Source organism: Siniperca chuatsi, linkage group LG20 (genome assembly GCF_020085105.1).
Source record: "Siniperca chuatsi isolate FFG_IHB_CAS linkage group LG20, ASM2008510v1, whole genome shotgun sequence".
In the NCBI taxonomy this organism is placed as follows: domain Eukaryota; kingdom Metazoa; phylum Chordata; class Actinopteri; order Centrarchiformes; family Sinipercidae; genus Siniperca; species Siniperca chuatsi.
This window is the reverse complement of record NC_058061.1, coordinates 7,295,177-7,315,223: the sequence shown is the minus strand read 5'-3', so window position 1 is coordinate 7,315,223 and position 20,047 is coordinate 7,295,177. Positions and strand designations below refer to the sequence as shown.

The following is a 20,047-nucleotide window of genomic DNA, read 5'->3' as shown; positions in this document are numbered from 1 at the left end:
AGAGGTTATTTACTGACACTTTAAAAGTCTCCTGTTTTCACAGGCTGAGTTGCATTCCTTAGGATCAGTAAGCTGAACTTCATGTGTAAAATTGGTGGAATTCTCCTTTAATGGACTAATTGTTTCAGCACTACCAAGTTCATTGCAATGTTTGCTTCATCTCTTGGTTAGACTACTGGCTTGTGTGTTTTCTGTCAATATCCCAAAGTTAATGTGATGTTTGTTAGCTTACTGACTTAAAGAGTAAAATGTATTCACACTGATAAACAATGGACAGAGCCTGTGGGGGTCCTGACTGGAAAAACAATACTATTAATGACTCATTCTGGAACAGTTGATGGTAAAAGGTAAGATAAGTAAAAAGGCAGAGATAAGGAATGAAACAGCAGAGCAATACAGTGAGGTGATTTAAGAAAATGATGCAGGATATGTGACAGGATGAAGGTGAATAATACTGAGAAAATGGGAGCAAAAGTGGGCTGGAAGAGGAGGAGGGGTTGCGCTGAAGTGAGAGAGAGGGAGGAGAGGAAGGGAGGCAGGCTAAATCCTCACACCATTATTATCAGGACTCACATGCAGCCCCTCCTGTGATGGAGTGAGAGGAGATAGAAAGAGATAAAGAAAAGATGGAGTTAAAGAGGAAATGGAAAGCAGGATTACTGGTGTGACAGCACCGGCAGATGAGCGGTAGCGCAACGGTGAGGGAGAGAGAGAAACTCTGGTGGAAAAAAACAAAAAACAAATCAGTGCAACAGGATGAGGACCTGCTAGTGCACAGCCGGCCCGACCCCGCAGACCTGCCATCTGTCCCGCTGTTCTCTCCGTGTTCCCGACGCTCCCACCATCAACCAACATCTGGATCACCTCACATCCATATGGGAAAGAGGGCGAGGGGGGCCAAAAAACCCAAATCTTATTCTCCCCTCATCCTTTTTGATCACACAGGACCTGAGAAGGCACATCATCACCGGGGGGATCCCTTGCTGCGGAGTACCATCCCCACAGGGGCTGATAACTGGACCGAAGGAGGGAAAAACTTTTGCTCCAAAGATGCAGAGGCGTGCACAGGACCCTTCCCTATCTGTCCGTGAGATTTTCTAACTTCCCATGGATCTGTTGTGTCTCTTACCCCCAAGCAGGGAGAGGGAAAAGGAGACAGAGGAGGTGGAGAGGGGGAGAAAGGAGGAGATGGCGGGGAAGCGTCACCGCCGCCGCTGCTGAAGTGTTATCGGCGTTTGTGCTCCTCCGCTGAAGAGGCATTTTATCACTCTTCCTCCCCCCCTTTCGCTCCTCTCCTCATCCGACCAGCAGGGAGTCTGAGGGATACAGACAGAGAGCTAAACACAGTGGGTTTATGCACATATGCACACAAACACACACATACGCTGGTGCTCGTCTAGGGGCTCCTGCACCTCTCGTCTTCTGTCACCCTCCTTTTCCCTCACTTTCCTCGCCTCTCCTTTCCCATTTTGATGTCCTGTCTTCACCTTCATGACCACTTGTAAATGCGTTCACTGTGACACACAGAAAAAGAGAGAAGTGAGAGAAGGTCGAAGAAAGTGAGGAGTTAGAAAGAGAGATTTTTGGAGAAACAGGGAGATCACATACGCTTGCTGTCACGTTGTGAAGTCCTCCAGGGGAGTGTGCAGACATCCAAAGCTGCCAAACACACTCACACACACACACACTCACAGAGTCACTGATAACTCACACACACTCGCGTCTAAATGCGTACTCCTACAGGTGCTGAGAGGGGAGAGAGGTGAAAATCGGGTGAAAAGGAAAGAAACAGAAATAGAGAGAAAGACATTTGGAGGATAGCAGCTGGGCAACGATGGAGCAGCAGGAGTTCAAATTGGATGACAGCAGAAAGCACAGGTAAGTGTGTCACACATACTCGCTCTCTCACACCCACAAATATATAAACACATTTCCTTATTCCTTATTCTGTCACTTAATCTGATCCACTGTCAGGAATTCAAAGTTTATATATAAGTGACAGATATGGAGCAATAGATAGAGACATAATAGATAGATACTAGAATAAGAAGCTCAGGGGGGAGTATGAGTATAGACTCACAGTATGAGTGCAGTCATACTTTCAGTTTTTATAAGTAAAGAGTTTCCTCGAGAGAAAGCTCCTATCTGCTGCTGACAGAAACAGAACAGCCAGTTGTTACTATAACAGGAACTACTGTAAGAGGACATATTAGCATTTTTCACTCTGAGGTTTGGTGGTTAGCTGCTTGTTTGAAGTGTGTGTAAATGTGTGTGTGTGTGTGCAAATCCTTCCATACCTGCATGTATGACTCAATATGACTCATTTACTTATGGGTTATGGATGTTACATTTGCGGTGTTTTAATGTCGTATCAGTTATCTGGTAATGCTCATTGATTTGTCCCAAAAGCTGTATGTAGCAGCTCTAATTTTTCTCCATTTGTGACAGAAGCTTTCTGCTCCAGTTTACATATATCATGTTGCAGCAGCATGTACCACAATTTCTCTTAGCTGCACAGTTCATTGTATCGTAGACCAGTGGTTCATAACGTGGGGTTCAGGGCCCCCCAAGGGCTCACAAGATAAATCTGAGGGGTCACAAGATGATTAACAGGACAATAAAAGTACATATTTCTCTTTAAAAAAATTACATTTATTATTTTGACTTACTGGATGGATACTTTACCTATTCAGGCTTCTATATCAACATATATCATGTTGCAACATCAAGTACCACAGTTTCTTTTAGCTGCACAGTTCACAGTTACATAGACCAGTGGTTCCCAACGTGAGGTTTGTGACCCCCAAAGGGTCCCAAGATAAATCTAAGGTACCTCAAGATGATTAAAGGGATGCTTAGAGAAAAAAAACCCATTCTTTTACCTCTTCAAGCTTCTGAAAATCCTTCAAATGAAACAAACTGGAAAATTGAGCTGTTCACAACTCACAATAACACAGACAATCAGGAATATGTGTGTGGATGCATACTTGCACCATTTCATGTCTGCTTTTCTAAGTATTTCAACATCTGTTTGTGGCAGCAGATTGGGTGTCACTGAGATTTTGATTGCTTTACGTTTGATTGGTAGGGGGCCAATCCGATCTAGAAATGCCCCCACCCCTTCACCGTCACTCATCTTGGCTGATACGTTCGGCCTTTAACGATTTCCGTAAAGCTGTCAAATCTTTACGTGTGAGAGCAGCAACCCACAGAGAGATGGGGTTGCAATATTAGCTGTTAAAACCCTAATTATGATAAATTCATGTGTCAGACGTTATGTGATATGTTTCACAATAAGCTCCGAGGTTAAGCATGACACACTCATTTATTTATATTGTGAGTTTAATTTGTATGTTTATTAGCTGTGTGTGCATGCATGCGTGTGTGTGTTGGGGCATGCGTGCATACATGAGCATGGACTTATGAGAGCTGCATGTGCAACACTCACATATCAACTTGTCTTTCACAATTCATCCATAAGGGGGAGAGATGGAGGAATAAAAAAAGGAAGAGAAGGGTGGAGCAGTTGAGCTGGTTGACAGAGTGGCTGCTCCTGGTTCGGGCTCTGTGGTTTGTTGACTGTCATATACAAAACTATTAATGTAAGTGTTTTAATGATGACTTCAGGAAAGGGTGATGGAAGTGCTTCATTGAGTCTTTTCCTTGTGTACTGTCATGTATTGAAGTTCATTAGATTTTTGTAACTGCATGTCCACAAGCCCAAGACAGTGTAGCGCTGATCTATCTATGCCTGTAGTGGAATCTAAGGAAACCTACCCATTTCACACATCCATTACTCAAGTTCGTTAGTGGAAGAATGTTAAAAGCATTTACTTCATTATTTCTAGGAGAAAAAAAGTCAATATCAGGCTAGGATAAGGCTAATATTATATTTCTTATAGTCAACAAATCCAGTGAAAACACCAAAACCAACAATGCTTTAGTCTGTCCCTCCATACTTTCCTTAATTTTTTGGCCATTTGGGGGCGGCGGAAACAAGCTGTAAATACAAAACTGACATATTATCATCTTCTAAGACAAATTTTTAGCAAACAGTTGCTTATTTACTCATCTACCAGATAGGGAGCAATATTAGTATTAATATGTTTCTGATCACCTGATGAATGTAAGTCCAATATTCATTCTCATTTTAGGTCTGTTATTGGTCTCTACCAACTCCTGAGGGAAAATCTGGCTCTTTGCTGCTAAATGGTCCACTATGTTCACCAGCTAGTTGCTAACTTTGTTTGTCACTCGCTCGGCAGGTAGCGTAAAGTTAGTGTATCAGAGCTTTTTAGCTGAAAACAGCTATGGCTGGAAGAGTACTTTTACTTTTGGTACTTTAAGTATGTTTTGCTGCAAAACCTTTTTTGGATTTTTGAATGTATGACTCGTACTTAGTATCTTAATTAAAAGTTATTACACCACTGCATATAGCTTCCAGTCATCAGAGCTAAGCATAGTGAAGTTATTCTTGCTCTTGAAATGCTTAAAATCAAGCATTAATTAGGAATTTTCAGTATTAGTTAGGATACCACTATCAGGAAATGAAAGTTTTGAAATGAAGTTTTCACACTGGGATTTCTTGGACTGATCTGAAGTCTGCATATATGAGGCTCTAGAGAATCCTGATGTTTCATGCAGCTGTCAGAGTGCCGTGCCTGCAGTATGTTGATGAGAGGAAGGAGTCTAGCTACTACATTAATACTAGCCCACTAATTCAAGCTCCCTAATTAATGCAATCAAATCAGTTTCGTAGGTGTTGTGTAAAAACAAGGTTCAAGGCAGACATGTTGATAATTCTCTGGTGATGATCCTCATCCCATCAACTAGATCCTCTCTGCTCATTTCCTCTCCACCCCCCGGGGACTCAGTATGGGGACTCCATCATATCCCAGCTAAGTAGTTAAATGATTGAACGTTCCCTACTGTATATATACTGTATGTCCCAGGAGGTATATGGTACTTCAACAGAGGACAGATTTAAGCATCAGCTCATCATGTGGTCCAACAGGTTTTCTCATAATGTACCTGTTTATTCTGGGCATTCACGGTAGACAGTTTAGTACTGTGTTTGTGCTACAGACAAGAACTCAATTATGAATCAGTGTTCGTCTTTTTTGCCCATTGTTATGAAGGAGTTCAAGGAAAAATCATATTCTCTTTTTAGGTACCTGAAAGTGCAACATATTAATTGGCTAATGAACATGAATTTTGGTTTAAACATAAACCTCCACTTTCAAGGAGTGGATCCCAACTTTTTTGGCTCATGAGCACCTTAATCAAGACCTGCTACATGGTTGCATGAGCAGAGAAGTGAACAGTTCAATGGAAGAATGATTTTGCATTTTGAGGATGTTTTGTTTGATAAACTATCAGAAGCTAAGAGGCTGAAAATATTCATTATTACTTGAGAAAAAGCTCAAAAATGAGGATGTATTTGTAAAGTATTTTATATAGTAGAAATGTATCAACACATAGAAGTGTTTTCTGTTCTGATGGCCCTATCGGCAGGACGACATCCTTTGTCTGTGCTTTCCAAAACTGTTACAAATCACTGTTGAAAAATAAATCTGTTTGTGAGAATGCTGTGGTTAAGGTTTGGTTAGGTTTAGGGAAAGATCATAGTTTGGATTAAATTAAGTACTTATTAAGGTTTGGGAAGCAGGGTTTAGGGTTAAAATGACTTATTTGTAAGGTTAGGGGAGCTTCATCGTCATGGTTACAATAATAAACACTTGGTTAAGGTCATGGATCGATTATGATCATGCTTAATAAAAACAATGTTGACTGTGGATTGAAAACGGGACACGAAAAGCTGTTTCCTGTGTTAAACGTCATCTGACTTCTCATTGAGGTCATAATAAGTACGGCCACTAGAGGGCTTTCTCGCTTGAATTGAAACATTTAATTATAAGTCTCCAAAGTCTCCATTTATGAATCAATGTTGGTCGTTTTTCCCATTGTTATTATGGAATTACATGAAAAACAAAAACAAATCTTTACTCTCTTTTTAGACACCTGAAAGTGCGACGCATTAATCGGCTTTATACTTCTTTCAACATCTACTTTTAAGCAGCGGGTTTTAGCTTTTTGGGCTCATGAACACTGAAATCAAGGCCTACTACAGTGGAATGAATAGAGAGGTGAACAGTTCATTGGAAAAATGATTTTGCATTTTTTGGATGTTTTGTTTATTTAGCATTATTTGGGAAACAAATATAAAAAGGAGTGATAAATTAGTATAGCAATTTGTATAGTGTAAATGTTTGTTTTTATCATTCAATAAATCATCCATAAATCTTCTTAATAACTGTTAAAATCAACCTGCAACCAATGTGAGGGTAGGTGGATGATGAAGGGTGACTAGCTGCACACTCCTCTGATGTTACAGGTTTTTCCTCATTTACCGGCACACAGTAATCCTGTTGTTCTTTTCTCCCATGCTCTATCATGTCTTCAAAAATGTATCACTGCAGCTGTATGGTTAGTTTTCATTAATAGTACATCGTAGGATAAATTTGGATGTGTGTAGTAATTTGATGCTTATGTGGGTCCCAGTGAAAGAGTTTATCCCACATGGCAGAGCTGCACTCCATCTGGAAATCTCCATAATAATAGAAAACCGGGTGCATGCACTACCATGCTCACTCACTTGATTTGCACACGTGAATTTAATTTAGAAAATAAGTGCACAAACACAACAGGATTTAAGGATAATAAATAATAAGGAGGGTGATGTTTTCCTATTTATTTCTCTCTGGTTGAAACACTCTTTTTTCATGTATTTAATGTTTAAATTCAGTTTAAAAAGATAACAAGATAGTCAGCTTACTGTTGTTGTGTACTGTGTTTGTGTGTGATTTCAATTTAGATGAAACACATTGTGGTCCGTCCCTTGTGTTCACATCCTTTCAATGTCGTAATCACACTCTGTTATATTGCTGCTAATCTGGAGCGCGCGCACACACACACACACACACACACACACACACACACACACACACACACACACACGTTTGTCACTATCCCCGTGGGGGATAGTCATTGACATAACGCTTTCCCTAGCCCCCTACCCTAACCTTAACCATCACAACTAAATGCCTAACTTTAACCCTTACCCTGACCATAACCTAATTGTAACCTGTACCCTAAAACCAAGTCTTAACCCTCAAAAAGCAGTCTCTACCCATGGGGACCTCAATTTTTATCCCCACGGTGACACAAGTCCCCATGGGTTAGTGTGCATTCAGGTTAAAATCCCACCGGTATATAAGAACATGAAACTCACACACACAGCTAATCTGAGGCCCCATTATGATGCCTTTTTCCAGAAATTACACTGTTAAATGAACACTTGACCTGCTCTCCAGTGATATAAGCCACCCAGTCTGCATTCACCTGTTCGCTCTTTCGCTGTTTCTATCTTTTGCAATCGTCCTCCTGTTTCCACAATCACCCTTTCCCTCCACGACTTTTGAAGTATATGATTACTACTAAATATTACTTTTGCTTATCATGGCCACTTTGTGATTGTTTGTACAAATCACCCATACTACAAACTCATGGCTTTTCCTGCATTACTGTCATTTGCATAGTACTGTTTGCAAACTCAATCAGCTTAAATTCTTAGTAACACGTAACAAGCAGTAAAATAAAAAAAATAAAAGGACATTGCAAACTGTTCCCTGTTTCCACTGGTTGTTGAAAAATAAGCACTAATTTACAAAAGGATTTGGTCAACAAACACAGCAGTGAAGTGTGATTTTACATGCACATACTTATTGCTGCATAAACCACTGAATTAAAAAGACACCTAGATATAAAATTTTAATATTTCCAATGTACAAGATTCTCCACATAATCTTAATTTTACCCAGTGTAACACTCAGTGTAATTACTCTGTGTATATTTGCAGCTCAGTTATATATCTATCTCAGAAATCCACAGACTAATCATGTTAAGCAACAACATCTCACAACCCAAAGGACATCAAGTTGTCTACAATATTAATCTAACTCTGTAACTCCCAGGTTGTAAAATTAGCTGTATGCACCCCTGCGGTTGGTAAATAAAAGAGTGGGTTGAGGATTATCTGTGTTACCTGTTTTTTCTGCTTTAGCTGTACATAAAGGTTGATATCTACAGTGCAAATATGTTGTATTTTATTCTGCAGATTATTTAAAATACAATCGTATGCTGTTTGTCTCATGTCTGCCATTTACAATCTGTTCCTTTCAGAGTTTTGCTGCGTGCAGGGTTTGTCTGTTTTTAATCTCCACCCAGCACCAGTGGGTGGTGGGTTAACGGCTGTTCTGTGTTCATATCAAGGTATAATGACTCAATGGAGTAATAAGTGATCTCAGTGAGTCAAAACAAGCAATCCCAGGAATTACTAGAGAAAAAGTGTAAGACAGTCTTCTGCAGTGTGTAAAATCTGCATAAACTCCCTGGGGGATCTACATAAATCATAGTTCAGACATTAATTAAGATTGAGATGTGGTTTTATGTATGCCCTCCAAAACACCCCTGTCTATATGGACACTGCAGCTGAAATGGCAAAATGTTCAAAATGTCACTGCAGATGCCGATGACACTGCTCAATACACTTTTAATACGTAATTCGGTTTTACAAAAGGAAAATGTGCAACATCATTTACCTTTTGCAAACGCAAATATCTTAAAGAAAACAAATCAAAATGTCTTTGAATTGTGGAACCAAACATCATCCACATAACATAAATGCTTAACAAAAACACACATAGCAATGAAGTAATCCTTAATAAACCTGCTCCATGGCCATCATTCCAGCTATAACCATGTACTGACTAAAGGTTGATCTATCAGCAGCATCTAATAACATTAATAGATTGTCTTTCAAATGTTTAAACTGTATATTTATTGCCATGGACACCCAAAGCCCAGGAGCTTAAAACCGTATTAAGATGCATGATTAATATTGCCAGGAGCATGAACAGTGAGGAGGGGTGGGACACATTTGACCCAATGTTGCTTTGAAAGGAGCTTTGAATCAAAGCTGGGAGGTGCTGTTAATTATCAGGGTGTCTCTGATGGCCACAGATGAGACTCACACTCTATATAAAACCGCCTACCAAATATGTGTGTGTATGTGGAGATCTTTATTCGTCATAAGAAAGCCCACCTGCCTTTATCAAAGGTTCAGGTCGATCTTCAAACAGCAAACATTTGATTGAAGTGGCTTGCTCCAGATGCAAATGTTGATGGTGTACTCATTGCTGTGAGTTATGTGGCAGTGACCGATTTTAAGTGACCCAACACTAAACTCTAATCACTGCTGTTTGTTTGTTTTTTTCTTTTAGATTGCCTTCTTCAAGTTGGGTGACATTTAAACATTTTTGGGACATACTTTAAGTATGGCTTTCATGTTATGTCTCCTTTTAATGTATGTAAATATTAAATTCCCAGTGAAAGGATAGAGTGTCTTTAGCTTCCATAATATGACATGTTTCTGACATATTACTGTAAATGCATGTGGGGTATAATTATGAGGATTTGGTCAAATCATTCATGATTTGATTGCTCAAAAGTGGGCGTGACTTAGCAGCCTTTGCGTTGCATAGCGGTTTGGAGTAGAATACAACCTGCTATATAGTTTCAGAGGATTGGTCTACCCACACCTCTGTCACCCACGTTGTCTGATCAGGAGGTGGCGGTCGAGGGAGAAATGAACATACGCTCTTTTGGAAAAGTAAACAACGTTTTTGCCAATTTTTATAAAAATACGCAACTCAGACCCATGTAGTAGATAATAGAACTATTGATGCAAGGATATGATCTTCTAAATCTATGTAAATATCTGTGTCTTTCATGTTGCAATGTGCTGTTTCAACTAATTTTCTAATATTGAATATTTGTAATCACTGGTAGAAAACAACTAAGTACATTTAGTCAAGTACTGTACTTTAATGTAATTTTGAGGTACTTTTACTTTACTTGAGTACCTCAATTTTCTGCTACTTTATATGTCAATTCAGAGGCAAATATTGTACCTTTTACTTCACTACATTTATATCAATAACTTTAGTTACAACTTTGCAGATTCACCTTAATAATGTAAAATATAATCAGCAAATAAATTATGTTGTATTATTATAGATTAAGATAAAATAAGACTAAATTGATTCCCAGAGGAACATTCACAAGATACCCAGTAGTTTATAAAATAATCAAAATTAGCTCCATCTTTACCAGCAGCAACATTAAAGTAATGTACACATTAAGGCATCAATAATTATAATCCAAAAATATAATATACATCATTCAGAAATTTGTAGTTCTGCATAATATATTTTGATGCTAATACTTTTGTACTTTTACCTAAGTAAAATTTTGAATGCAGGATTATTTCTGTAGTGTGGTATTGCAACTTTTACCTAAGTAAAAGATCTGAGTACTTCTTTCACCACTGTTTGTAGTGAACATAAATGTATTTAATTCATGTATTTAACATACTGATGACACCAGATTTAAGGCGGTACCATAAACCTGTGTTAAACCTGCCTTGAAGTTTGGTCAAAATGTTGGTTATATAATAAAGCGTAGTGTGTGGTCATCCTGTCTTCTAAAGAAGGTATCGTCACTGTCATGTACAAAGTGATTGTCAGTGGTTCATTAACTACGAAATACTTATCCAGTTGGTTTTGACAACATATGCGCATGTAATTAAATTCAAATGAAAGTCACCAAAACTAGAGTTTTACATTTCCACCAGCCACATGTAATTAATGAAGATGTTACGTACAAGTTTACAGATTTCAACAGCAATTAGTGTTGCAGCTTTTTCACTTCTTGCATTTCTGTGGCTAGGCCAATGACATCACACCACGTGGTGAGAGGCTGGCTGAAGTAATGTAATGTAATCCCAGTGATGAGGGTCGAGGACCTGTGTGACAGTTTTGGCATCCTGCTTGCACTGTGTGTGTGTGTCTGTGCTGAATCAGAGATGTGTAGAGATGGAGAGGTGATTACAGTCATGACACTGGGGGTTGGATTATGGAGGATTACATGCACGCATACTTGCACACACACACACACACACACACACACACACACACACACACACACACACATACACAGTTTTCCTCATGACACAAGAGTCTAAATGCAGGGCTAATACTGTCATACAAAAGGGTCAGAGAGAGAGAGAGAGAGAGACCAGGAGAGAGAAATAAGGGATGGATATGTACTGACGGATTATGATGAATTATGTCAAAAACATCATAAAAGTAAAGCAGCTTGTATGTTTAAATGTTGCTCTCTTTCCTTTCGTTCTCCCTTCCTCCCTCGCCCTCTTTCTACCCCTCCTTTCCAGGCAGTAGGCTGCCAACATGGCCATTCCCAGGGGACATCCTCCTCCCTCTCCTTGGCCTCCTCTCTTCCTCCTCCTCCTCATCTCCTCCCCGCTCCCCCTGCTGGCCCGGCCGCTCCTCCTCCACCCGTCCATCAACGTGGCGGTGGTGTTCAGCGGCTCCAGCTACCAGAATGAGGTCAGAGGTCGTCTCAGTGGGGAAAACTTCGTGGACCTGCCCGTGGTGGTCAGCCCAGTTACCGTGCTGGTCAACGACACCAACCCCCGTGACCTTCTGACACACCTCTGCAATACCATGGCAACAGAGAGACTGCATGGCGTGGTGTTTGAGGATGATGTGGGCTCGGGGGCCGGCACTCAGGTAAAAATGATTTATGCATTTTTGGGTTTTCTGTTAGAACATCATCTCCAGAGTCACGGTGTTCAGTCACTCACATCCGTGTTTCCTAAAGCTGCACAAGGCAACATTTTTATGTAAAAAAGCACCTGTCCTGTCAGCTTGAAATTGAAATGCCAAGCATGTACTATCTTTGCTCAAATTAAATTATGGTGTTGCTATGGTTTTGTATTGTAAAGGGAGAAGAAGTGACACCAAATCGTAAAAGCAAAATGTAAATAGTCCCTCAAAGTACTGCCACTTTAAAGAAATTTTAATTAACTGTAAAATTACTTGTGTAAAAAACATCAGTTTACTCTTCAAATTACAATACTTGAAACAAATGCACTTTACTGCTTTTTTACACAAGATTGCTTTGTTACATTAACATAAATGTAATTAGAAAATATAATAAATGTAATTTGTTACTTCCACCCCAGCCCACCCATTACATTTTTACTTTGAAATCACCGCAATTTCAGATCTGTTATTTGGGATGGGAAACATGCAAAATTGCCCGGTACACCTTAAAAACATAGCTCAATACCGACTGCAATCACTGTTGGGGAAAAAATTGTAAGCCTTTTTTTCCCTTTAAAAAGTCTTTTGGTACGTCTTTCTTTCAGTAGTTGTTCTGGAGCTTTTGATTGTATCTTATGATGTTCATCAGCAGATGGAGTTTGCCCAGTTGTCATGGAATTTTAGATTTTAATTTTTCTGAGCATTTTAAAGGTGTCTTGTGGCGTTTTCTTGTAAACAAACAAAGTTTATGTTCAGTGTTTCTCACCAAATTGCATTGTGTATCCTTGAGGTCTAACAAATGTGTTGAATGCATTTCCTTCTTCCCTGAACATTTGCAAAGCCAAGTCAATTTTTTTGATAAAACTTGAAACCTGGATTGTTTACATCCATGTTTACTTGCTGGTAGTTTTCTTCTTCGCTGCCCTTTCTGGCGCACTGCTGCGTTACCTGGCACGTTACCACCACCTGTAGATCAGAAGAACAGCGTGAAACTATTGGCAGGCTGTTTATCGCATCACCTGCATGCTCATGTGTGAACACAAAACGGGCCCACACTAATAAAAGCATTGCTCCATAGCGTGCTAGTGCTAAAAAACCCCCACAGGATACCTTTAAGTACTGTATAACCTGATCAAAATAGTGCTGTACCATTCAACTGTCTTTATGCAAACACAGAATCTGTCTGTTTTGCCTTCAGGTGGCAGAAGTGGCACAGATCCTGGACTTCCTCTCCACTCAGACAGCTCTGCCAATTGTGGGTATCAGTGGCGGCTCTGCAGTTGTTATCCCATACAAGGTACTGTCAAAATAATGTTGATCATTTCAGCATTGACCTATCACCACCCTGGAGCTTGAACTGGGGCTAGAGTAGACTGATTTCTTGCTATGCCACAGTGATGACACACACAAAAAATGCACTTTGTGTCCCAGAGCTGTTGATATTACATTTGTCACAAACACTATAATCAGCAATTAAGGAAGCGAGAAAAAAAGATTGTAGTAATAAGATGAACAACAACCTGCAATGTAAACCCTGTCAGAAGCAGCACCCGCTCTTCACAGACTCCTGTCTTAGTCAGAACTCTTCCACACCGGCGTCATTCAGCTTTAACAACTTAAGTAGGTCAGAGCGGTGAAACCTACTTTGGCAAGCAACTCGCTGCATGCAAATATTTGAATGTGAGCAATACAGATGGGTAAATTATCAGCGATGACTGCAGTCATCGACCCTCATCAGCTCCTTTAATCCCTGGCTGGGAAAAGTCTGAGTTGTGGGAAGGGAAACTTTGCAAGGGGAGACAAGTGCTATGGGCGATCTGCGCCTCAATCAATCATCCCAGCGCACTTGAAGAGCAGCAGGTTTTTCCTGCTATGAGTTAGCATGTATCTTATTGATGAATGGAGATGGAGAACAGTGAGCTGTGTAGTTAGATTGTAAAGAGGAGATTGATGACACCAGGCGGATTCTTAATCTAGACTTTTTGTCTCTTTTTAAGTTGCAAAATGGCTCCATCCCTTCTTACTCTCGCGCTCCATGCTTTCTGCTCATCTTCCCTTCCTTCCTTTAATTGCTTAGCTGCCATCATCAACACCTTGTATTTATAGAACCAATTCTCACACATAGAAACACACATGCAAATGAACACCCTCACACATTAGAGCACACAGACACAGCTAAATGGATGCATTCCTACACCTACCCACCACAAGAAGCATCCATACTGAGCTGAAAAGTGTAGCTATGTAGCTGCAAGTGATCACCCCCAGGCAACATTCTGTAAACTATAGGATGTTGTATTTATCAGCTTCCTGTTAATCAAAAGGTATCTGCAGATGTCACGTCAAAGATAGGTATTAAACAGGAGGAGTTGTAGCTGCAGGAGGGTGATTGATTTCCAGTATTTTGATGGCGGAGCCGGAAAGGTAGAGTGAGACAGAGAGAGGAGAAAGATGCTTCGATGAAGCTTGGCTGACAGCTGCCTGAAGGCAGTGTTTTACTGTCTCACAGAGAAGTCTCTCTTCCTGCTGTCATGAGTGAGAGAGTCATTCTTGTTTCTCCATTTCTGTCTTTTCCTTTCCTTTTCCATGTTTCTTCCCTTTTGTCTTTCTACTCTCTGTCCACTTCTCACTTGTCTCATTTCCCCTTCATTTCCACATTTCCCTTTAGTCTCTCTATCCCTCCAGTTTTACCATTTTTCCCTCCATCACCTTTACTCCTTGACACATTTTGAATACAGTTTTTTGGCTCTGTTGTGTGCCGGCTGAATCCATTAAGGCTGTGGCTAGAAGCGAGAGGCCCGTGCTCCTTCCTGCTCTCTTGGCGCTCCAGGACCCCATTAAACTGTTAATTAGACGCTTCAGGAGACTGAAGTCCCCCACAGCTCTTATCATTCACCCCACAATCCAAACCATTCACTCTTCTTTTCCTTCTGTTTTTCTATTTACTTGCGTAACCTCCCTCTTCCCTCTACCCTTTGCTGCTTCACCTCAAATTTGCAAGGAGATGTTCATATTTACCCCAGATGTGCTTTTGATACTCGTCGATACATGCAGTTCTTCCACTGTGTAAAGTCAGTTATCAACAATTTCTGGTTTGTAATTTGCAGGGCCGATCACGGCTGGTTCAGTCTTAGTTATTTAACCTCTCTGCTTGACAGCGGCAAAAGATAAACGTGCAGATGGGATGTTATCTACTGACAGACTGTTTGTCTGACGAGCCCAAAGTGCTGAGTGACAGTTCTCTATATAGCACAAAGAGTAAAGCACTCTCCTCTGAGGTCTGCCTGTCGTAGGCCTCATTCAGCCCTCCTCCTCACACTCCCCCTCGATCTCTTTCTCTCTCTTATACTCTCCTTTGTTGTCATTAAGGTTGTCAGAGGTGTCTTGCACAATGGGACAGGTGGATTGGATGGAGAAAAACATATGTGTGAGTGCATGATTCTCTTAGGGGATAAAAGAGCTCAATAGTGCTTGATTATCAATAGCCTGATGATGATGAATATCTTTGATGGTGGGTTTAAAAAGAAGCAGCACCCGCCCGGGCCGCCTATTTATGGTTCCTGTCTCAGTGATCTCTCTATGGCAACAACAAGGAAGGAGGGAGTGAGACAAAGATGAAAAGATTGAAGGGAGGAGAGGAAGCGTGTCTTTTGTCAGACAGCACACACATCAAGCGAAGGCAAAGAGGAGGAAATGAGAGAGAGCGTGAAGAACGGCTGAGAAAAGACATAAAGACTGTTCAATTGGGCCTGTGAGGGAAAGAGAAAAAATATTGCAACGTGTCTCTCTGAGGAGTTGGAAATCAGAGGTTGAGTGTGTTTTGTCTTTGTGTGTGTGTTCTTGGCTGGCTGGCTGTGAGTCATTGCATTGTGCTAGGTGATCATTAGAGGGTGCTGCATCCAGATGTTGAGTCATGGGAGTAGTAGAGCAGGAAACAAAGGGAGGAGAGGAAGAGGGAGGAAACTGCCCATGGAAACAACAGGAAACTTTAATGATGACAACAAAACTTTAATTTATTCGGCACAATATTCCACTGTCTGATAAATGAGTATTCCAATTATGATAGTAATGATTATGATAATAATCAATGTCTGTAAAAACCATGTATCTCCACATTTGGTTTTGTTTTCAGAATCACTACATCCAAACATTACACCCATATGTGATTGTTGTACATTTCACTCCAAAACCATGGGCATTAATCTGCTGCTATAACAGCTTAATCTATTCTGGGAAGGCGTTTCACAAGAAGCTGGAAGATGTTGGCTGCAGCAAATGAGGCACGTCACTGTTCCAGTTCATCCCAAAGGTGTTGGATGGGGTTGAGGTCAGGGTTCTGTGCAGGCCAGTTAAGTTCTTCCACACCAAACTGGGAAAACCATCCTCAAACTGTTGCCACAAAGTTGGAAGCACTCTATTGTCTAAAATATCATTGTGTGCTGTAGGATTAAAATGTCCTTTGATGGGATTGAAGAAGCCTAGTCCAAACAATATAAAAGTGCTTGTGGACAGAGGTGTCTACATATATATGTATGTATTTTTCTTATTGACAATAAATACCCCCCCCCAAACAATGAACTGATCCTACTAACAAGTACTCCCTGTGTATCCTATCCCTCTATGCCATAGAGCTCCATTGTTGTCCAAAAACTATTAAAAACACATCAGTGAGTCACACTGTTGCACTGTGTGATATGTTCCTTCATTACAATAAACACACTGGTTTATTTTGAGTCAATCCCATTTACCCATTTGCCATAAATACTCACCATAGCACCAAATATGTATTTGATGTGTCGCTGAAAATAGTCCACAACAAATGCACTACTTACTCTTGTCTGAGTAACATTTGCTAAAAACTACAGTGCCCAGATGTAGAAGAAGAAGACCAACCGACCACCTGACTTTGCCATCTATAGAAAATGCAGCAATAAATACAACAACAAAAACAATAAAGAACACTCATACAGTAATACATAGGTTGACCATTCAAAAAGTAAGTAATAAGAAAAACCATGGGGCTGCCCCCCTCACATGCAGGTAACAGCCCAAATTATACTATATAAAAATCTAGTAGCTGATGGAATAAAAGACCTCACACACCTGTTAGTGCTGTTCTGGGGAGGTAAAACCTGCTCTCTGATGGAAGCAAATTGAACTATGTATAAAGGCTGCTAGGAGTCCAATAAAATAACCTGAGCTCATTGCGTAGCTCGGATGTGATACAAGTGGCGAAGATCATTCAGACTGGCACCAGTGACTTTATGGTGTTGAGAAAATTCATTTACCTCCTACACTCAATGATTCATAAATCTCTCCCTCTTAAAACACACTGGACTATCTCAAAAATGCATTATCACCAAGCTTCAAATACGGCTGCGTTTTTGAAAAGGTTACATTTTGCAGATAAATGATTTTCACAGGATATATAAAAGAACATAATTGCTTTTGTAAAACCAGTTGTTTACTCTTTAGTACTTGTTAAATAATGAGGGTGTAGTAAAACATGTTGTTATGGCTGCTGTGAATCAGATTAACAGATTAATTAGCTACAGATGACAACTCTTATCTATTATTGGGAAGCACTATTAAATCTCTCTGTTTCTGAGGAAATTCATAGAGAATGATCACACAAACTGGTTTTTGTTCATTACAGTTGCAAACATCAAATAATGAGTGATCGGGGTTGTAGACGATGATAAAGTCTGGAATAAACAAAGCCGACAGCTTTATGTGTTTGCTAGTAAACAGGTACAAAAGTACCTTTTAAGTGTGCATATGATGGATTTTGGAAGCAAAGAAACTGTTGAGCTTGAGTATTCAAGCGTATAACATCATTTATTACAATTTGAAGCTGTCAGTAGAAGATTATATTTCAGGAGTTACAGTCTCAGTCTAAGGCTGCAGTCTAAGGTCACACTCTGTTTGTGATATTGGACCAAAGTGATGCAATGAGCCAGATGTCTCTCATTGGATCACTGTGCAAGTTTCTTTTTTGGGGGGTTTGTTTCTGTGGCCAGACTGACCTGCTTTCTCCATTTGTCCTCCTGTAGTTCTGTCTCTTCTCTCTCCGCCCCCCCACGTCTGGCTCTCTCTTGGCCTCATGGTCCAGAAACCAGAAACTCCATAAACAGGTCATGATCGCTGGGAATGAAAGCACGTTAATGGCTAGGCCACCTCCAAGCTTCACAGCATGGCCCAATAATTTCAATAACGTAGTCAGTCAAACTGCTAATGCTATGGCGTTGAGTGGCAAAATTGAAGCAAATTGTTTGTGGGAGTGTTTGATTATATATCCAGGGGGCTGGAAAGGCAGGAAGGTTTCCCTCTACGGTTGAAAATGAATCAGTTTAGCACTTCTGCCAACATAATGAGGTCACAAATGTTCATTTTACCACAATAAATCTATATATATCTATTAAAACAAAATGTGTTCACATGTAACAAATGCATTCACCCTCACTGCAAATGGGATTGTTTCGATTTAAAGTGTCAGTTCACCTGATATCTGTCACTGAGAAAAAAAAATAAAAATGGATTTGTATTTTCCACCAGGATTACATATATATGGCAGTGTACCTTTGAAACCTTTGTAGGGAGATAACATTTTCAGAAAATATAATTCAAGAATGAAATGATAAAAAATGTGAAATTTTGTGATTACCTTAAACACTTAGATAGTTTGGGTGCACACATGTGTGTGTGTATGTGTGTGGGGGGGTGTTTGGTGACCCTATAGCTAACCCGTCACTAATGTGCAACTCACACGCAAAGGCTCACTGTAACCACAGTACTGTCTGCAATCACATAATACAGATTAACCCATCTATATGTCTTTACACTGAAATCTGTTTATAGCGGGTTAGAAACTGAAACATCTGTTTGATTATGCTTTTCAAACTTGTGCATGTGTGCTCTGTATTTGTGTCTATCCATGTCACTATACACACTGTATGCTAGGAGAATTGTCATGAGTGTGAAATGGACACTGGTGGAAATGACTCAAGTGATGTTTAATGATTAAGTAGCAGAAAATGGTAATAATGATGTACAGACATCTCCAAATGGTACTTGTACATTGTATGTACATTCCACCACTGGAGATGGAAGCGTGCATATGTACAAGCTTTACAAAAGAAGTGTAAAATGAATATTGTAGTAAAGTATATTGTACACGTGTAGATGTATCTGAGTCCATATGTGAGTGAGCATCTGTGTGTGTGGCCTGCTTCCTGTTTGACCCACACCAGTCTTTCCACTGAGGGGAGGTACAGCGCAGAACTCTCCCCTTGGAAGAAGAGGAGTGTGTGAGCAACCACCATGTCCACCGTCTTCCTGTCACATTACCATACGCTCCTGCAGTAGGACTGCTAATTACGTCTGTGTGACAGCCCCACTGCCAAGGTGGTGAGAACAAGACGGCTGGGAAGTGGAGGACGAGAGGGGGGGAGGGTGAACTCTGTCTTCTCATGTGAGTGTATGAGTGTGAGAGTTAAACATGGAAAAGAAGCTAATTTAGTTTGATGGAAAGTGGATGTTTTTCATCACATTTGCTTCCGAGTTTGTTTGATTTTTCACAATTTCACAATGCTGCTAATTGGATAGTGATGAAACACTTATTGACCCAAGGGGGGTTCACCACATTATTTGATAGCTTAATAGCTCAGACAAAACTAATTGGATTTTAATGACACTTCTTCAAATAAAGCACCTCACCACTCCTCCGTCATATCAAATGAAGTGGGACAGTATAGCTAACCAGGACTGCCAATCCAGAGCCATTTTTTATTTATTCACTAACAGCCTGACATGGTTGTGTATTGCTATTTTTATAACTATTCTGCTGCACAGCCCAGTCAGTGGTCTACTGGAGTGTCAGCCTCCGGAGGTGAGTCTCAAACAAGCTCAGACAGAGATAAAACTGGTAAAACTGAGTGAAGGACAGCCTAGCTGTGATATTCCTGTGGTATTTCTCGGACTGCACAGCTATCTGGGGCTTTGCAGAGCCTCTGAGTAGTGGGAGAGGGAAGAGCAACAGGAAGGAGACGAGAACAGACTGAGGAGATCTGAGACCTGGTCCCAAATGGCACTTTAACAGTTTAACACTATCTGCTCTCTCTCTCTCCCTCCCGCAGTCTCTTCCTGCCTCACTCTCTCATGCATGACTTCTCTATCTGCATACATGTATGTCGTTGTATTTTGAGACTTCCTGTCAGATATTACCTTGATCTTCGTCTTCTTGCACCAGCTCTCTGTCCGTTATCGAATCAAATTCAGAATATTACTACCTGTGTTACACC

At 40.4% G+C, this 20,047-nt stretch overlaps 1 protein-coding gene across 2 annotated transcripts in view; it reads left to right on the top strand.

Annotated features, from left to right (window-relative positions):
* The first annotated feature begins 514 nt into the window (after positions 1-514).
* LOC122867243 (glutamate receptor ionotropic, NMDA 2C-like) overlaps positions 515-20,047 on the top strand; it is a 54,745-nt gene continuing 35,212 nt past the window's right edge. The window contains exons 1-4 of one of the 2 annotated variants that reach the window (XM_044177777.1): positions 515-1,346; positions 1,744-1,878; positions 11,354-11,711; positions 12,946-13,044. In XM_044177777.1, coding sequence (XP_044033712.1) covers positions 11,370-11,711; positions 12,946-13,044 — 441 coding nt within the window. In that variant the 5' untranslated portion in view covers positions 515-1,346; positions 1,744-1,878; positions 11,354-11,369. Of the gene's footprint in view, positions 1,879-11,353; positions 11,712-12,945; positions 13,045-20,047 lie in introns of both variants that reach the window. The other variant, XM_044177776.1, reaches the window with a different exon arrangement.